Source organism: Streptopelia decaocto, assembly GCF_964273445.1.
Source record: "Streptopelia decaocto genome assembly, chromosome: 2".
Taxonomy (NCBI): domain Eukaryota; kingdom Metazoa; phylum Chordata; class Aves; order Columbiformes; family Columbidae; genus Streptopelia; species Streptopelia decaocto.
Genome location: NC_138655.1, coordinates 105,105,788 through 105,119,748, shown reverse-complemented (window position 1 = coordinate 105,119,748; position 13,961 = coordinate 105,105,788). Strand labels below are relative to the sequence as shown.

General features: G+C 37.0%; 1 protein-coding gene across 1 annotated transcript in view; it reads left to right on the top strand.

Moving 5' to 3' along the window:
- Nucleotides 1-13,961, top strand: part of CNTNAP2 (contactin associated protein 2) — a gene marked incomplete at its 5' end in the record, with an annotated part of 1,159,740 nt that overhangs the window by 388,446 nt on the left and 757,333 nt on the right. The window contains one exon of the mRNA XM_082045698.1: nt 11,883-12,076. Coding sequence (XP_081901824.1) covers nt 11,883-12,076 — 194 coding nt within the window. The remainder of the gene's footprint in view (nt 1-11,882; nt 12,077-13,961) is intronic.

Here is a 13,961-nt window from a genome sequence, read left to right as displayed (position 1 = left end):
AAGAGACTGGACAATGCCCTCAGACACATGGTGTGAACTGTGGGGTTGTCATAGGCAGGAGTTGGACAGGAGTTGGACTTGATGATCCTTATGGGTCCCTTCTAACTCAGGACATTCTATGATATTTCTTAAGGCAGAGAAAGAATATGCATACTGCTTGTAATAGATGTATTAATGGAAAAAAAATATCCTTTATAATTGTTAAAAACAGAAAAACATGTAAAACCCTTAAATCAGCTGTATACTAGATTTCCAAAGTAATTCACAATATTTCACAATTCTGTGCTCCTAATTGTTAAAGGAATAACAGGAGAGGGTACTGCATTTACTAACATGGATTAAACAGTACCAGTTACTTGTATTCATGCATGGCACTGATAATACCAGAGCTCTGTAATATCACAAGCAAGGTCTGTCTCACAGGAGTGTGTGGCTGATCAGTGAGGCAAGTAGGAAAGTGCCCTGTCCTGCTCTCAGAATTGGGTCAGTGGTAGTGCAGTGTTGATACAATTAAGAGAATGGTGTAGCTCCCTCTAGCTGTTAATTTTCTAGGCAATTTGCACACAGAAAATATTCAGAAACATTTAGTAGAGCTGACTGATTTAATTTTTTTTCCCCTCAGTCATTTTGTTTCAGAAAAGGGAACTTTATGAGAATTCATTGACTTCACCTATAATTTTTGTGGGAATTTATCAAAATGTGTAGTGATTTTAACACTCTAGCAATCAAGAAGAAAGGAAAAGTCAGAAAAAAAAATTCAGACTGCTTTATTAACCATTTTGAGTTTTGAGGAATCATCGTCATAAGAGTTGAAACCATCTTCTGAGAACTTCCTGTAAAATGGGATTTCAAGTCTGAAATTTGCAGCAGATGGAAAAGACATTTGTATAGATGAAAAGTGGGTTTAACCTAGACAGGAAATAACTAGGGAAAACTCTTCATCCTGAGCATGCTCTTGAATGCATTTTTTCTTGCCAATCACAAAAGAAGCAGATTTAAAAAACAACAGCAACAACAAAGACCTAAACAGACAAACAAAACCTTCTGATAGAAATGTATAAAGAGTAACAGAGAGAGAGAAGTGAGCACTGTTCACATTCTGTAGCAGTCCAGAAGCTGAGCCCAAGTGGGTGTTGCAAACACTGGTAGCAACAGACAGAGATTGACTGCTGGCAATCATCAAGAGGGCTAGACTTGAGCAGGAGCTATGCCAGGTCAGTTTTTGTACTTGCTGAGCTAGGAGTGTTTCAGGGCAGTGTCCCTGTACTCTTCCGAAGATGCCTGTCCATGCTTCTCCTGCTTCTACTGTGCGTTTCCTTCTTGCCCTTTAGTTTAACCAGCAGGTCTTGACTCAGCTGTGCTGGCGTCTTGCCCTCCTTACCTGATTTGTTACACCTCGGGATCATGAGCTCTTGTGCTTGATGGAAAGCATCCTTAAATATCTGCCACCTCTCTTCTGCTCACTTGCCCCTGAGATCAGTTTCCCAGGGGATCCTGTTGACTAACTCCTTGAAGAGCTGGAAGTTTGCTTTCCTGAAGTTCAGGGTCCTGACTTTACTCTTCACCCATCCCCCATCCATCAGGGCTTCAAACTTCACAAGCACACCAAGGCAGTGTTGTTTGCTCATCACTAGAACACTGGTATGCACTAAAGCACAATGGCAGAAACTATATTCACTACAGGATCTCACACAGCAAGTCTCTGCAAGAGAGGAGGTGCCGTTTTTTGTCTTTTATCACTGAAGACTTGTCACAGAACAAGATATCTAAGACTGAATTATAGCATTTAATCGTCTTTCATCTGCAGTCATTTGAGGGAGAAAATATTAATCAGGATGGGTTGGAACTTCACTATTTAACTTACAGAAATTCAGCTTTGCCTTCCATCACTTGGTGGACTGTACTGTGGGAACAAGAAGATTTAGGTGACTAAAGTGTAAAAGTATCTCATCACTATTGAAATGGTATAGATCAGGTGCAGGAATACATTAATTGCTTTTTCTCTGTCATCTCTACTAAAGAGGGATCGCAACGGTTACAAGAAACTGCCTGAAGTGTAATAATGAGCTTGTATCTGGATTTCAAAGTGCTGTAAATGCTATTCAATCACAGTCACTAAAACTTTGCTGTTCCTGATCTGACCATCATTAAAATATTGGATAAGAATCTGCTAATTGGGGCTCAGTTGCCCAGCAGGGGCACTGCAGAGGCAGAATCTGCTATCCATTAGCCTTATACTTGCTAGTTCTTGCCAGGGATATGGCCTGAGTTGTTATGAAAACCCCAGTGCTGCGATGCATAAACATGCAATGTAAGATTTGTGTCCTGGTACCTGAAAAGAGGGTGAGAGGAAAGGGAGATCTCTATACTCTTTTCTTTGTATTTTGTATGCCACTGGGGCTATTTTGTATTCAAGGGTTTTGTATGCCAGGATGCAGCAGTTCATTGCCTTGCCTCAACTTTCTGTCTAGAAAACAAGAAAATACCTCATGGAGAAGAAGCCGCTTGATGCCTTGAATACAGATGATGTGCACAGAATATTTAAATCCTGTCCAAGTTTTGTTTAAGATTCCATTAGAATGCAGTTGTGAATGAGTTTCTTTTTGCATATGTAATTACAAAGCAGAACAGATGGAAAAGGCATAGTTTAAAGTGATGTGTGCATTGAAATAACCAAAGCTGCAAAGTGTTTGTTCCCCAACAGCAGATTCAGGATGTGAAACTCCTCACGCTTACGATTTTTTCCCCTATTTTGAGTTTGACAACTGTGAAAGACAACAATGAGATCTCTTTTTGCATCACTTTTATTGTTAGATATTGCCACTGTTCCTTAGGGCATATTGGTCATTTGTTCCCTCATATGTGGTTTATGCTCAGTTAAGTTATACTAGGAAGCAGTGGGTATTAAGAAGCAGACACTACATCAAGGGATTTGCTTTAATTGCATTTACTGTAAGAAATGTCTATTGGGGTTTTAAAAATAATATAGTGATTTTATTGTTCTTTATAAAAAGATCTGTGTGACTGTATCCTGATAACTACTGTTATCCCTTGAGTTATTTCTACTCTCATCTTTCAGAGTTTTAAATTAAAATGAAATAATTTTAAGAAATATAATCAGGACCACCCCCCGTCCCCTGCCCTTGTCTATTTTTCAGTGAAGGGGAATTCTTCTAAAATTAGTCTCACAGTGACCCAAAATATATATACTTAAGTGAATAAGAGCTAATCCTTATTCCCTTACCCCTTCCCCCCTCCCCATCTCACCCTCCTAAAAAAGTGTTACATGGTTGAAAGAACAAAAAATATACTTTATCAGAGAGTTTGAACCACACTGGTAAGTGCCACGTCAGTAGAAACATTCCCAGTGACTAGTAACGGACACTGGATAGGCATCATGGAGGAGTGATTTAAGGTTCTGCTTGTCACAGAGCAGTGTTTAGATTATGTAATGAGAAGTGCAACTTAACAGATTTTGATGGCAAGGTTCCCTCTATTATTTACTGTATGGGGGAAATATGCCAAACAGAATCAGGTGACAGATGTTTTAGAGTGATTTTGATGGGGGCAGAAGACGTGAAAGCGTAGAGGGAGGCCCTCCTAAACTCCTAAGAGAGTAGCCTAGGTGTGGTGAGATCCAAATTTAGCCTTGGACTTGATCAACGGTTCATGTCTAAGACACCGAGAGGGTAAGGGAAAACAGGTAAGGGGTTATATGTATTTATGGATTATGTGTGCACACTTGAATCTTTATATCGCTTGGCTAGGTTTTCAAAGTGTCATTATCCTGCATCTCAACCTGCTTTCCTCCCCTCCAGGGGCCTGGTGTCTGGATCCTAGGTCTCTCAAAGCAAGCTCTCAGGCATCAAAATTCATAGAAATAAATTATTTAATGGAGTAGTATAGCAGCAGGGTTGGCTCAAGCTGCGTGCCTTCACAGAGGTCCCAGGCAAGCATGAAAATCCCTGGATTTTTATATCCTTACAGACTATTTACCTACCCCTCACACCATGATTCAGTCCAATAGCAATATTTAAGTGTGGGGTCTTCTTACTTCTCATTGGATCCTTTCACTAATCTCAAATGGGACTTTGTTTTGTTTAGCTGTAGATACTGTTTACAGTTCATAGCCTTAAAGGTGTTTTGTGTGAATGAATCCTGTTTCTTCCCAGCAAAGTACAGAACAGGTCTTGTCTAGCAGATGTCCACAATCATTTCGTGTTGACCTCGAAGATGTTATTTTCTCCTCAGTCAATTCTGTTCTTCCTGGTAAAGTGCAAACTGGGCCTTATCTCACAGATGTCCACAGTAATCTGTGGTTGCTTTTGTTTACATTTCATAGATGGAAGTTCAGTAAATACGAGCAGAACTTTACAGCATACAGTTTAAGATTTTAGAAAATTCAGATTACTAAGTAACACAAAGCAGACAGTACATTGAAAATCACACAGCCTTATAATTCTAAGTGATTCTTTCTATTTAGTATGCCTTTGCTTAAGCTAAATGATTGATATGAAACTGAAATTGGGCTCATCCAGTGACCTGTGAGTAGTATAAAATTCATTGACATACAGCCAGCATGTTTAGCAGAGAGAGCTCAAGTAGGCTCACCCAGGCTGTCATACTTATGGAATAAAGTGGTTGGCTTGTAGTCAAATTGCATATAGTGGGAAAAGTATGCACGGGACTCCTTGCACCCACAAGAAACTTGCATTTATCAGTGTTCATTGTGCCGTTCTGCTTCCTTGTGGGTTTCCTAAGAGGAGTTCTTGTCCTGGCTACAGCTCAGGCCTTTGCCTCCTTTGGTGTCTGTACCGAACTGCTGCTGGTTTGACTGGGAGTGGGAGGCAGGTGCTCCGACACAGTATGCTGGTGTGCCCTACTTCAGCCTTTCAGAAGTCAAGATTAATGCTGATACTGACCTCTCTGTAGACTTGCAGCTTTCAGCTGCTATGATGGACGGCTAATTTGGGGAATGAATATTGGATCTTTCCTACCTTCTGCTACCGCTGCAAAATTAATTGTATCAGAGGTACTTTATAGGGAACTTAAAACTTCAAGTCTTATTGGAGCCAAATTCTTCTTGCACCTCTGGAAAGCTGCTTTTGAAACATATGGGGAGTTGGGACAAAGGTTGGATCTAATTTGCCAGTTTTTAGTAAATATGGTCCGATTTGGGGTAAATTCTAATAATGAATTCTGGAGAAAAAGAAGTGTAGTTGTTGTCATTTCTGGCTCTTCTTCTCTGTGATATTTAACCTTTTACAAAATAAATACAGGTAATTCTAAATAGAGGGTGACTATAATCATGCTACTACTTTCTCAGTATTCACTGCCTTTAAAATGTCAACCTTTGCTTCTTCTGAAGCAGAATGTTCATTATTTGCCCACTGTCAGCACCATGCATGGCCTTGGCTGCAATTCTGTCACTGTTGTTATGTGCTGGACAGAAGAGCTCTGCAAATATGGAAAAGCAAATCCCTACTCTGGATTACAGGGAATGGATTACAAATCCAAATCTAGCTAGAAGAACAGATGGATACAATAAATATAACAATGCATGCTATTTTTGATAAGGAAGGAAAAAAAAATCCATGCCAGTATCAGGAAAAGATTGCTTTAATTATAAGTAGAGCCCTATATGAGGATTGGAGTACCTTTGTTAGAGGGCTCTACCTAATACAGGATAAAAGTGATCGTTGCTCGAGGCAGCTTGATGTGCAAGTCGTTTATTCAATGACTTCTTTATTTGCATAACTTTTCTCAGTGTGACTAGACACACTCAATGCTATTGTTCCATTTGCTCTGTGTAAAGTTAGATGTTTTACTGGCTGTATACAGACAGTCTTTATTTACGATGATAAAGTGGACAAACAGGGCAAGACAAACCAGAAGTGGAAACTGCCATTGATGTTCTGCTTAGGTGTAATGGTGACTAACATTTCAGGTAGATTTATGAGGTTTAGAAGTTTAGGTCTTTTATATTATTTTCTAGGGTACTGCAGAAAATGGCTGTCCATATTTTCTCTGAAGTGCAGTGAATGAATGATCTCAGTATTTCAAAGTTTTCCTTTTTGTCTTGATTTATCTTTATGTAGAGGAATGACAAGAAATTACTTGGAAAATAGCAAGGTATCAAACAGTATTGATTTTGTGCTGTTGCGGTGACCTAGAAAGTGTTATTTCTCATTGAAAGATTGGGTTGTGTTTTTTCCGTACAAATAAGCAGATTAAAACTCTAAGAATGTTTCAGGTAATTATTACAGAATTATTAAAAAGGCATTTTTTTTATTTCCTTGCTGAAATGCTTGAGTAGTTTTCTATGATTAGATAAATTAATCCTTTGAATTATAACCAGAACAAATCCTAAATCTTTTATCTATAGCTTTCATAGTTTATTTTCTAATGAAATTTCTGACTAAGGATCCCCTCTTTCATTCATTGAAACCTTTTATTACTGATTTGAAAAGAGTAGAAACTAAAGTTGCTGCAGTACTGGTATTTTTTATTTTGTGAAATGAAGTAGGGAATGACAAACAATTGTGACTAAAAAAAGAATAGATTCTTCTAGTACAAGGTAATCTTTCCAGCTTCAGCTTCACCCATGAATGAAGATGAGAGTGCCAAATTTTCAGAAGAAATAAGATTTCTAACTGAAATGGAACAGATGTTCAAAAAACATCAGAGTGCCATTTCTTATAGATCTTTAAGTTCAGATAGAAGTCTAAAATCTGTACGCCTGCCCTATATTTGCTGCTTATTGATAATTTATCAGGAGGGAATCATAAGAAGGTAAGGATAACTCATCAGATGAGCTTTCTCAGTGTGCATTAAATGGAGCTACCTCACTCAACTTCGAATAGGGAGATGAAATGTATAATTAATAAAAAAGGAAGAAATTATACATGAAATTTTACAAAAATAGACTCACATTGACTTAAATTCTTTATACTCCTCGATATTAAGTGCTATCTTTTGCATCTGTCATTTAGACATAGATTATGTTTTTTGTGTTGTTTTAATTCCCGTGGAATGAACCTGTGCAATAAAATCCAATAAAACCATTGAGGTTTTCATAATTAAAAAAAAAAAAAATTAAATTAAATTCTTGTTGTAAGGATGCTAGTACTATTTGTTATCAATCATCTTTATTTCGTGAAAAATCATGAAAAGATTTGACTTTTACAAGTTCTTAACATTCTGAGTATGGTTTTTTTTTTTTGTGGCTTCTCTATCACTGAGTGTTTTTCAGTAGTAGACTCATTACACATTGCTGGTCAATCTGCCGTAGGAGCAGACCAAATTACATTCTGTAGCTTGTTTTGAAAGTAAAGCTTTATGAAATCTTTCATAGCCACCTTTTACCACAGGAATGCTCCGGTTGGCTTTGCTGATTAAGACTATTAGGCTTTTTTGTATAGGAAAGATTTTTGATGAATAGATATGTGGGCCACATGATCAATGTTGACTTTCCTGTTGCTAAACTTACAGTTCTCTGATATCTGATATCAAAGGGTCATGGAGAGTCATTCTTGCTTAAGTTGAAATTAGTTGCCCTATTTGTGGTGTAGAGTGCTATACAGTATAATTAAAAGTATTCAGTGACTTTCTTGGTTAATGTCACCAAGTCAGTTATTTTGTCCGGGTGGATATGTTTAATCACATCAAAATCTTAAATAACATAAAAATAAAAATAGGAAGCAGATATTGTCTGCAATGGTGTTTGTTGCATCTCTGTTACCAAAGAATCCCATAAATGCTCCTTATCTTTTTAATGAAAGTAAACTATATTACGTGCATATGTTTAATATCTTTTAAATAATTTGTAGTTCTAATACCTTTCTAATAATCTTTAACTAATTGAGTTCATATCATAGAATCATAGAACATCCTGAGTTGGCACTCGTAAGGATCATCAAGTCCACTCCCGTCCCTGCATATGACAATGCCAAAATTCACACCACGTGTCTGAGGGCATTATCCAGTCTCTTGTTGAACACTGTCAGGCTTGGGGCCGTGACACCTCCCTGGAGAGCCTGTTCCAGTGCTCCACCACCCTCTGGGGGAAGAACCTTTTCCTAATGTCCAACCTAAACCTCCACTGGCACATCTTCCTGCCATTCCCTCGGGTTCTGTCATTGGTCACCAGAGAGAAGAGATCAGCACCTGCCCCTTCTCCTCCCCTTGTGAGGAAATTGTAGCCACCATGAGGTCTCCCCTCAGTCTCCTCCAGACGTAACAAAGCCAGTGATTATATATATTTTATATTGTGATATTTTGCATTAAAATGCAGTACATGAAGTAAATCAGAGTATTGTAGAGAAACCATGTATTCAATGTCTTTTTTTCTACCATAACAAATAGTGCAAATAAACTTCAGAATATAGCCTGTAACCATTAAAAATAAGCAGTTCACACCAAGATCTGAAGAATAATACTGTGAATAGCGTTTACTCAACACATGTATTATACCATTGCAGTTTCAGTATGAAGTAATGCTTGCTGATAACTATTAACATGCCATCATTTTGCTCACTCCTTAAAGATAATAAATTATTTTTTCCATAATACATTGGCCATAGAAGTAAGTACATGTAAAAAATTACTCCATATTGTGGAAATCAGGTTTGATTTCCAAATTCACCACTACTGTGCGATCTACTCTATGTGAACCTGCTTTAGCAGCTGGGTTGGACTAGATGACCTTTTGAGGTCCCTTCCAACCCAAACCATTCTGTAATTCTGTTCCCAGTCCAATATTAAACCAACTTCTTCATTCCAGTGAAGAATCTGGTTTTATTCAGCAAAATATTTAATTGTATTCTGAGCTGAGAGCAGATGCACATTTCTGGGTATGTGAGATTTTTGTACCTGGTTAGAGTAAATAGAGATACAACTGTAAATTTCTCCAGTGAATTCAGGGCCTTTGCAAGGATCTCATGGGGGGAGATTTTTAGATAATCCAACATTTCAATAACTTCTTTAGTGCATGCTTGTGTGGAAAAAGAAGGAAAAAAAAAATTTAATTAATCCTTGAATCAATAGAGGTTAAACATATCACAAACAAAATGAACAAAGTAACCAGCTCCCCCAGATTTCACAGCTTGATGAAGAAGAAACTTTAATTGATACCCATGGGCTGCTTCTGGTGACTGGCTGATGCCTGCCCTGCTGCATGGACTGGTCCCCATTCCCTTCCCATGCTGCTCTACTGAGCAGCACGTTTAGCTATAATTCAACATGTTCCTCCTTCATCCTTTTGACTATTTATTTATTTATTTGCTTGCTTGAAAAAGCTGGAAGGCAAATGTGAAACTGACATAGAGAATTAGGTCAAAAAAATAGTAGTATAATAGTCTTTGCTGCTGTCTGCAATATTGCCTAAAAGTCTTGTCTCTTGCTTATTAGAAATGGTTGTAGGTCAGGTTGTCTTGCAATATTTACGTTTCCATCTCGTGGCCTAGATGTGACTGTTGTGTCATATATCTCTAACTTTTGTCAGACATGATGTGAAGAAAGCTTTCTGCCTCTTCTTACTTAAAAAAACTGGAAAATAATAGTAAATAGTAGCACTCAGTTTTTACAACGTTTCAATGCATTTGTAGGTGTAGAGTTTCTCAAACCTATTTGCAATTTACAATGGATTTGTCAGTTAAAGAAAGCCAAAATCTCATCTCAGTAACATTAATGTACTAAAAGAAAACAAAAAAACAAAACCCAAAACTGTTATATGAATAGTTAAAATGTTTTATTTTAAATGTGCATAATAAAATCTCCTGTTTAAATGTAAATTACCTGCATAAAAAAATCTCCTGCATAAGTTAAAAGTGTAAAAAACATAATGTCAGTTTTAGCCTTCTTGCAGCTATAGTATGTCAGCCTTTTCCAATAATTGCTTTGCTGATTGATGGATCTATCAGATCTGTCATAAATTTTGAATGCTCAGATTTGAACTCTACTTTTTCTGGAGCCACCAAAGGGTCCTTTTACAGAGATGGCATCTGTAGGTGGGCAGTGTCTTATTCTTTGTGTTTCGCCAGTCTCAGAGATGCCAACTGGAAAGGGATGTTTAGGACAGGGAGACATAGTGGCATTTCTCCTATTATGACAAGTATGTAGAGCTAACTGTTCCAGTCTGCTTGCTGAGTAGTCACAAAGAAGCTACATTCTACAGTATGTTTCAAAAAGATGGACCAAATTTGTTATTGTACTGCTTTGAGATTGGGTCCATCTTTTTGAAACAGCCCGTATTTTTAAATTCCCTGTTACCATTCTTTGTAAAAATCGAGCTAGTTTGAATTTGGGAGTGTGTGGGAACACTTTTCCCTGCAAGTATTTTGCAGGTATAACCCTCGCTTTTAGTAAGAGTTTTGGTTTTGTTTTTTTTAAATAGTCTTTAACTACTCCCTACCCCTGAAGTACTCTGTTTATATTGCTGGGTACAACCACCTGTAGTTCAGGAACAAAGCATCTATTGTAAGTTTAAAAAGAAAAAACAAACAAATCAGATGTCATTGGCATAGTGCTACACTTTAAACTACAACAAAAGGCAAACACTTACGGCATCAAATGATCCCATTGATATCACAACATTAAAATGTCCTGTGACTTGCAAATGGTAACACCTGTAGCAGCTGAATGAGATTTAAAATTGTCTGAGACTGAAGCAATGCTGCCGCCTAATGATTGGAGTATATAAGACGCAGTATAGTGAAGAGTTTCTTGCTTGCCAAGCAAGTTAGGTATGTGACATCAGTTGAAAGCTATAAGTGAAATTAAAAGCAACAAAAATTGGCCCATGGACTAGACTACGAGATTTCATACTGTACCAGGCCTTTTATTGGGTTGAAATAAAAAAAAAAAAAAGAAAAGAAAAAAGAAAATTAATCACTTTAAGTCTGCAAAGTTTTTGTTTTCTGAGTCTGCTATGAATATAAAGAGAATGACGCTCAACTTTTCCTCTGTATTTATTGATTTTTTTTGATATTTCATCTATTTCCTAATACTTATTATTATGGTATATATATCATTATAATGTCTATCTTAGAATTTTTATTATTCTCTGCAGTATACAATTTTCCCATTAATATTTTTTATTTCAAAAGAATAAGGAATCACATTAATGTCTTACTACTACATTTATCTATGTATCGGTCGCCTTCGTTATTTAGAACAGTTCAATGTGGTCTAATGGATAAGAACAATATTGTTAATAGTATTACTGTCAAGTTAATTCATAGACCCATAAAGAGCAATAACACTTCTGTGAAGCATCTGCCAATGTGATCTGTGACAGCTCATAGACCCAACACATCACAACTGGATCCAGCCCTGCAGTACTTTGTCACTTTGTCAGTTTGTCAGATCAAAAGATCTGGTAGATCTTTTGGTCTGTGCACTATAGTGCAACACAGGAAAACAGAGAGCTTGCTCTTGTTTCCTCCCATTTTATCTATAATATCTCTTCAATATGAACTGCTATTGAAAAGACATATGAAATCCAAAGATTGTTATTCATTTTTGTCAATTTTTTCTGACAAAGGATTTTGCGTCAAGTTGGTCAACCCTTGAACAATCATAATTTGGCAAAAACTAATAAACCATAATTAAAGTGTTACAAAAACATTGATTCGTTAGCAGGCAGCCCATTGAATCATTATAATTATATCATGAAATGATTAAGGCAACAGAGTTAATGCATTTGGAGCTTGTGCTGAAGATGTGTTTATAAAAAAAATGTGCAATCATATTTCTCTTCTATGTGTTCAAGTTTTTTTTCCTCCCAGCTGGGCTGCCTTTCAGCATTCAGCATCTTCGCAATGTGTTCACTTCAAAGCGAGTGTTGGAGGTCTGAATCTCTCCCTTCTGTGTCAACCCAACAGGTGCTGGAGGCTGGTCTCCATCAGACAGCGATCATTACCAATGGCTGCAGGTGGATTTTGGGAGCAGGAAGCAGATCACTGCTATTGCCACTCAAGGCAGATACAGCAGTTCTGACTGGGTCACTCAGTATCGCATGCTCTATAGCGACACAGGGAGAAACTGGAAACCGTACCACCAGGATGGAAATATCTGGGTAAGTCACTGCTCTGAAATGGAAGCATATGCTGTAGTGATGCTGATTGACTGAGTTTTTTGGAATGGTACACCTCGTACAACTCTTCAGTGTTGTTTGTGTGAGGACAGAGCAGAGCTAAGCTGAAAACATAATGATTCATGTTGTAGCTGCTGTCAGGAGGCCTATTGCCAGATGAGCAAAGCTCATTTGGGATGATGGTAGTTGTCAGAACATGCAGATATTTCCTGGTTGTTGGTATTCCTCAGTGAGTCTCTTATGCTTTTGCTTTCCTTTCCTGCCTTTTCTTTTTACTAATTTCATGGAGTAAATGTGAGACACAAAAGTCGTTTCGAAAATTCTCCTCTGAAACTTAACATTTTTGAAGATAATTTGTTCTTTGTATGTATATGTGCTGGGGAGCAGTTTTATCATGTATGTATTGTTTTCTGTATAGATGCTATGAGGATATTTATGTGTTATAATTTAGCAAAAAGCATATAATTTAGTTTTCTCTTTTACATTTTTCATGGATAAGATGGTAACTTCATTGCTGCAGAAAACAGTTGCTGACAAAATTGACAGGTAGTATTTAACATGCCTATCCTCATTGAAGTTCTTTCAGAAGATTGTTCTTTTTCGAAAGTATAATTTGAAAACAGCAAAATGCTATCATTTTTCTGAAATCAAATTAAATTGGTTAGCTATTATACCACATCAGGAAAATATTGTCAAAGCAGTCAAGGTTTGACATTGTGCTATTTTAGATACATATTTTTGCCAGGTGCTTCTTTTATTAAGGCCTGTTATTAAAAATGAATGTCAAATATAGAGCATGAGGTGAATGGTTTTATTTCTGGAAGAGAAATTCACTTAATATATAGGAGTACATAGAGGCAGTAGTTTTTTATTATGGTATTGATTTATTGGAGAAACTTATTCTATGTGCCGGATAGGATCCTGAAAGATGGAGAAATTAAAGCTCAGAGAGCAGACAGGAGTGAAAAGAAAAACATTGATTGCCACTTCAAATTCCTGAGGACTTGATGGTACAAATGTTGTGTTCATCAGGGTGGGGTGCAGCTCATGCTTAAGCTTGATAAATATAAAAAGTTTCTCTTTTAAGGCTACTTATGTGTATAAAAATACTTACGGTCCTTAGTATTTATATTGTATTAGATGTAGGAAAGCTTCTTCAGCAACTACTGTTAAAATAATGAAGAATTTATCTCAGGGGAATGGGAGAGGGCTATGCAGCTGGCTCAGAAAACAGTATATGGAGCAGGACAGTTAGGCTGAGAAAAAAAAATCTGTTCTTAATATTTTGAAGGCAAAATCTTTTGGCAACATGTGATTTGGTTGATTTAGTCACAGCCTTAAATGTTTGTTTCCAAAGTGGCCCACCTTTCTGAGTGCTTTCTAGAGAGTCTTTATTCTTGTATAATCTCTTAATACAGAAATACTGAAAGCTTGTTCATGAAATAATATTTATTTTTTATCTTTATTAGTAATTTTGTACGCTTGGTGAATTTGGGGGTAAACTGTTGCTCTATTATTGACTGTCAATATCACTTGCAAAAACTTGTGCTAAGTTGTGCAGAAGTCTGCTACTTCCATTTGGAATGTGAAATCTTTGGGATATACTTAGCAAGCTGATTTCTGCAGTACTGTTGCTCTTCATGTCTTGCAGTTTTTATACAATACTGGAAAAGCAGTTTAAAAACAAAAGACCTACTCTAGCCCAGCTTTCTTTTAAAGAATGAAGCTGAGCTAGTAGCAAAAATAAAAACAAAACTAAACAGTTAGGAGTCTTGACTCTATTTCAAACTTCCCTAAAACAGACTTGTTTCTGTTTTTAAATGATGTCTGAGCCTTGGTTTGATCTTGAAAACACTGTGCTTATTAT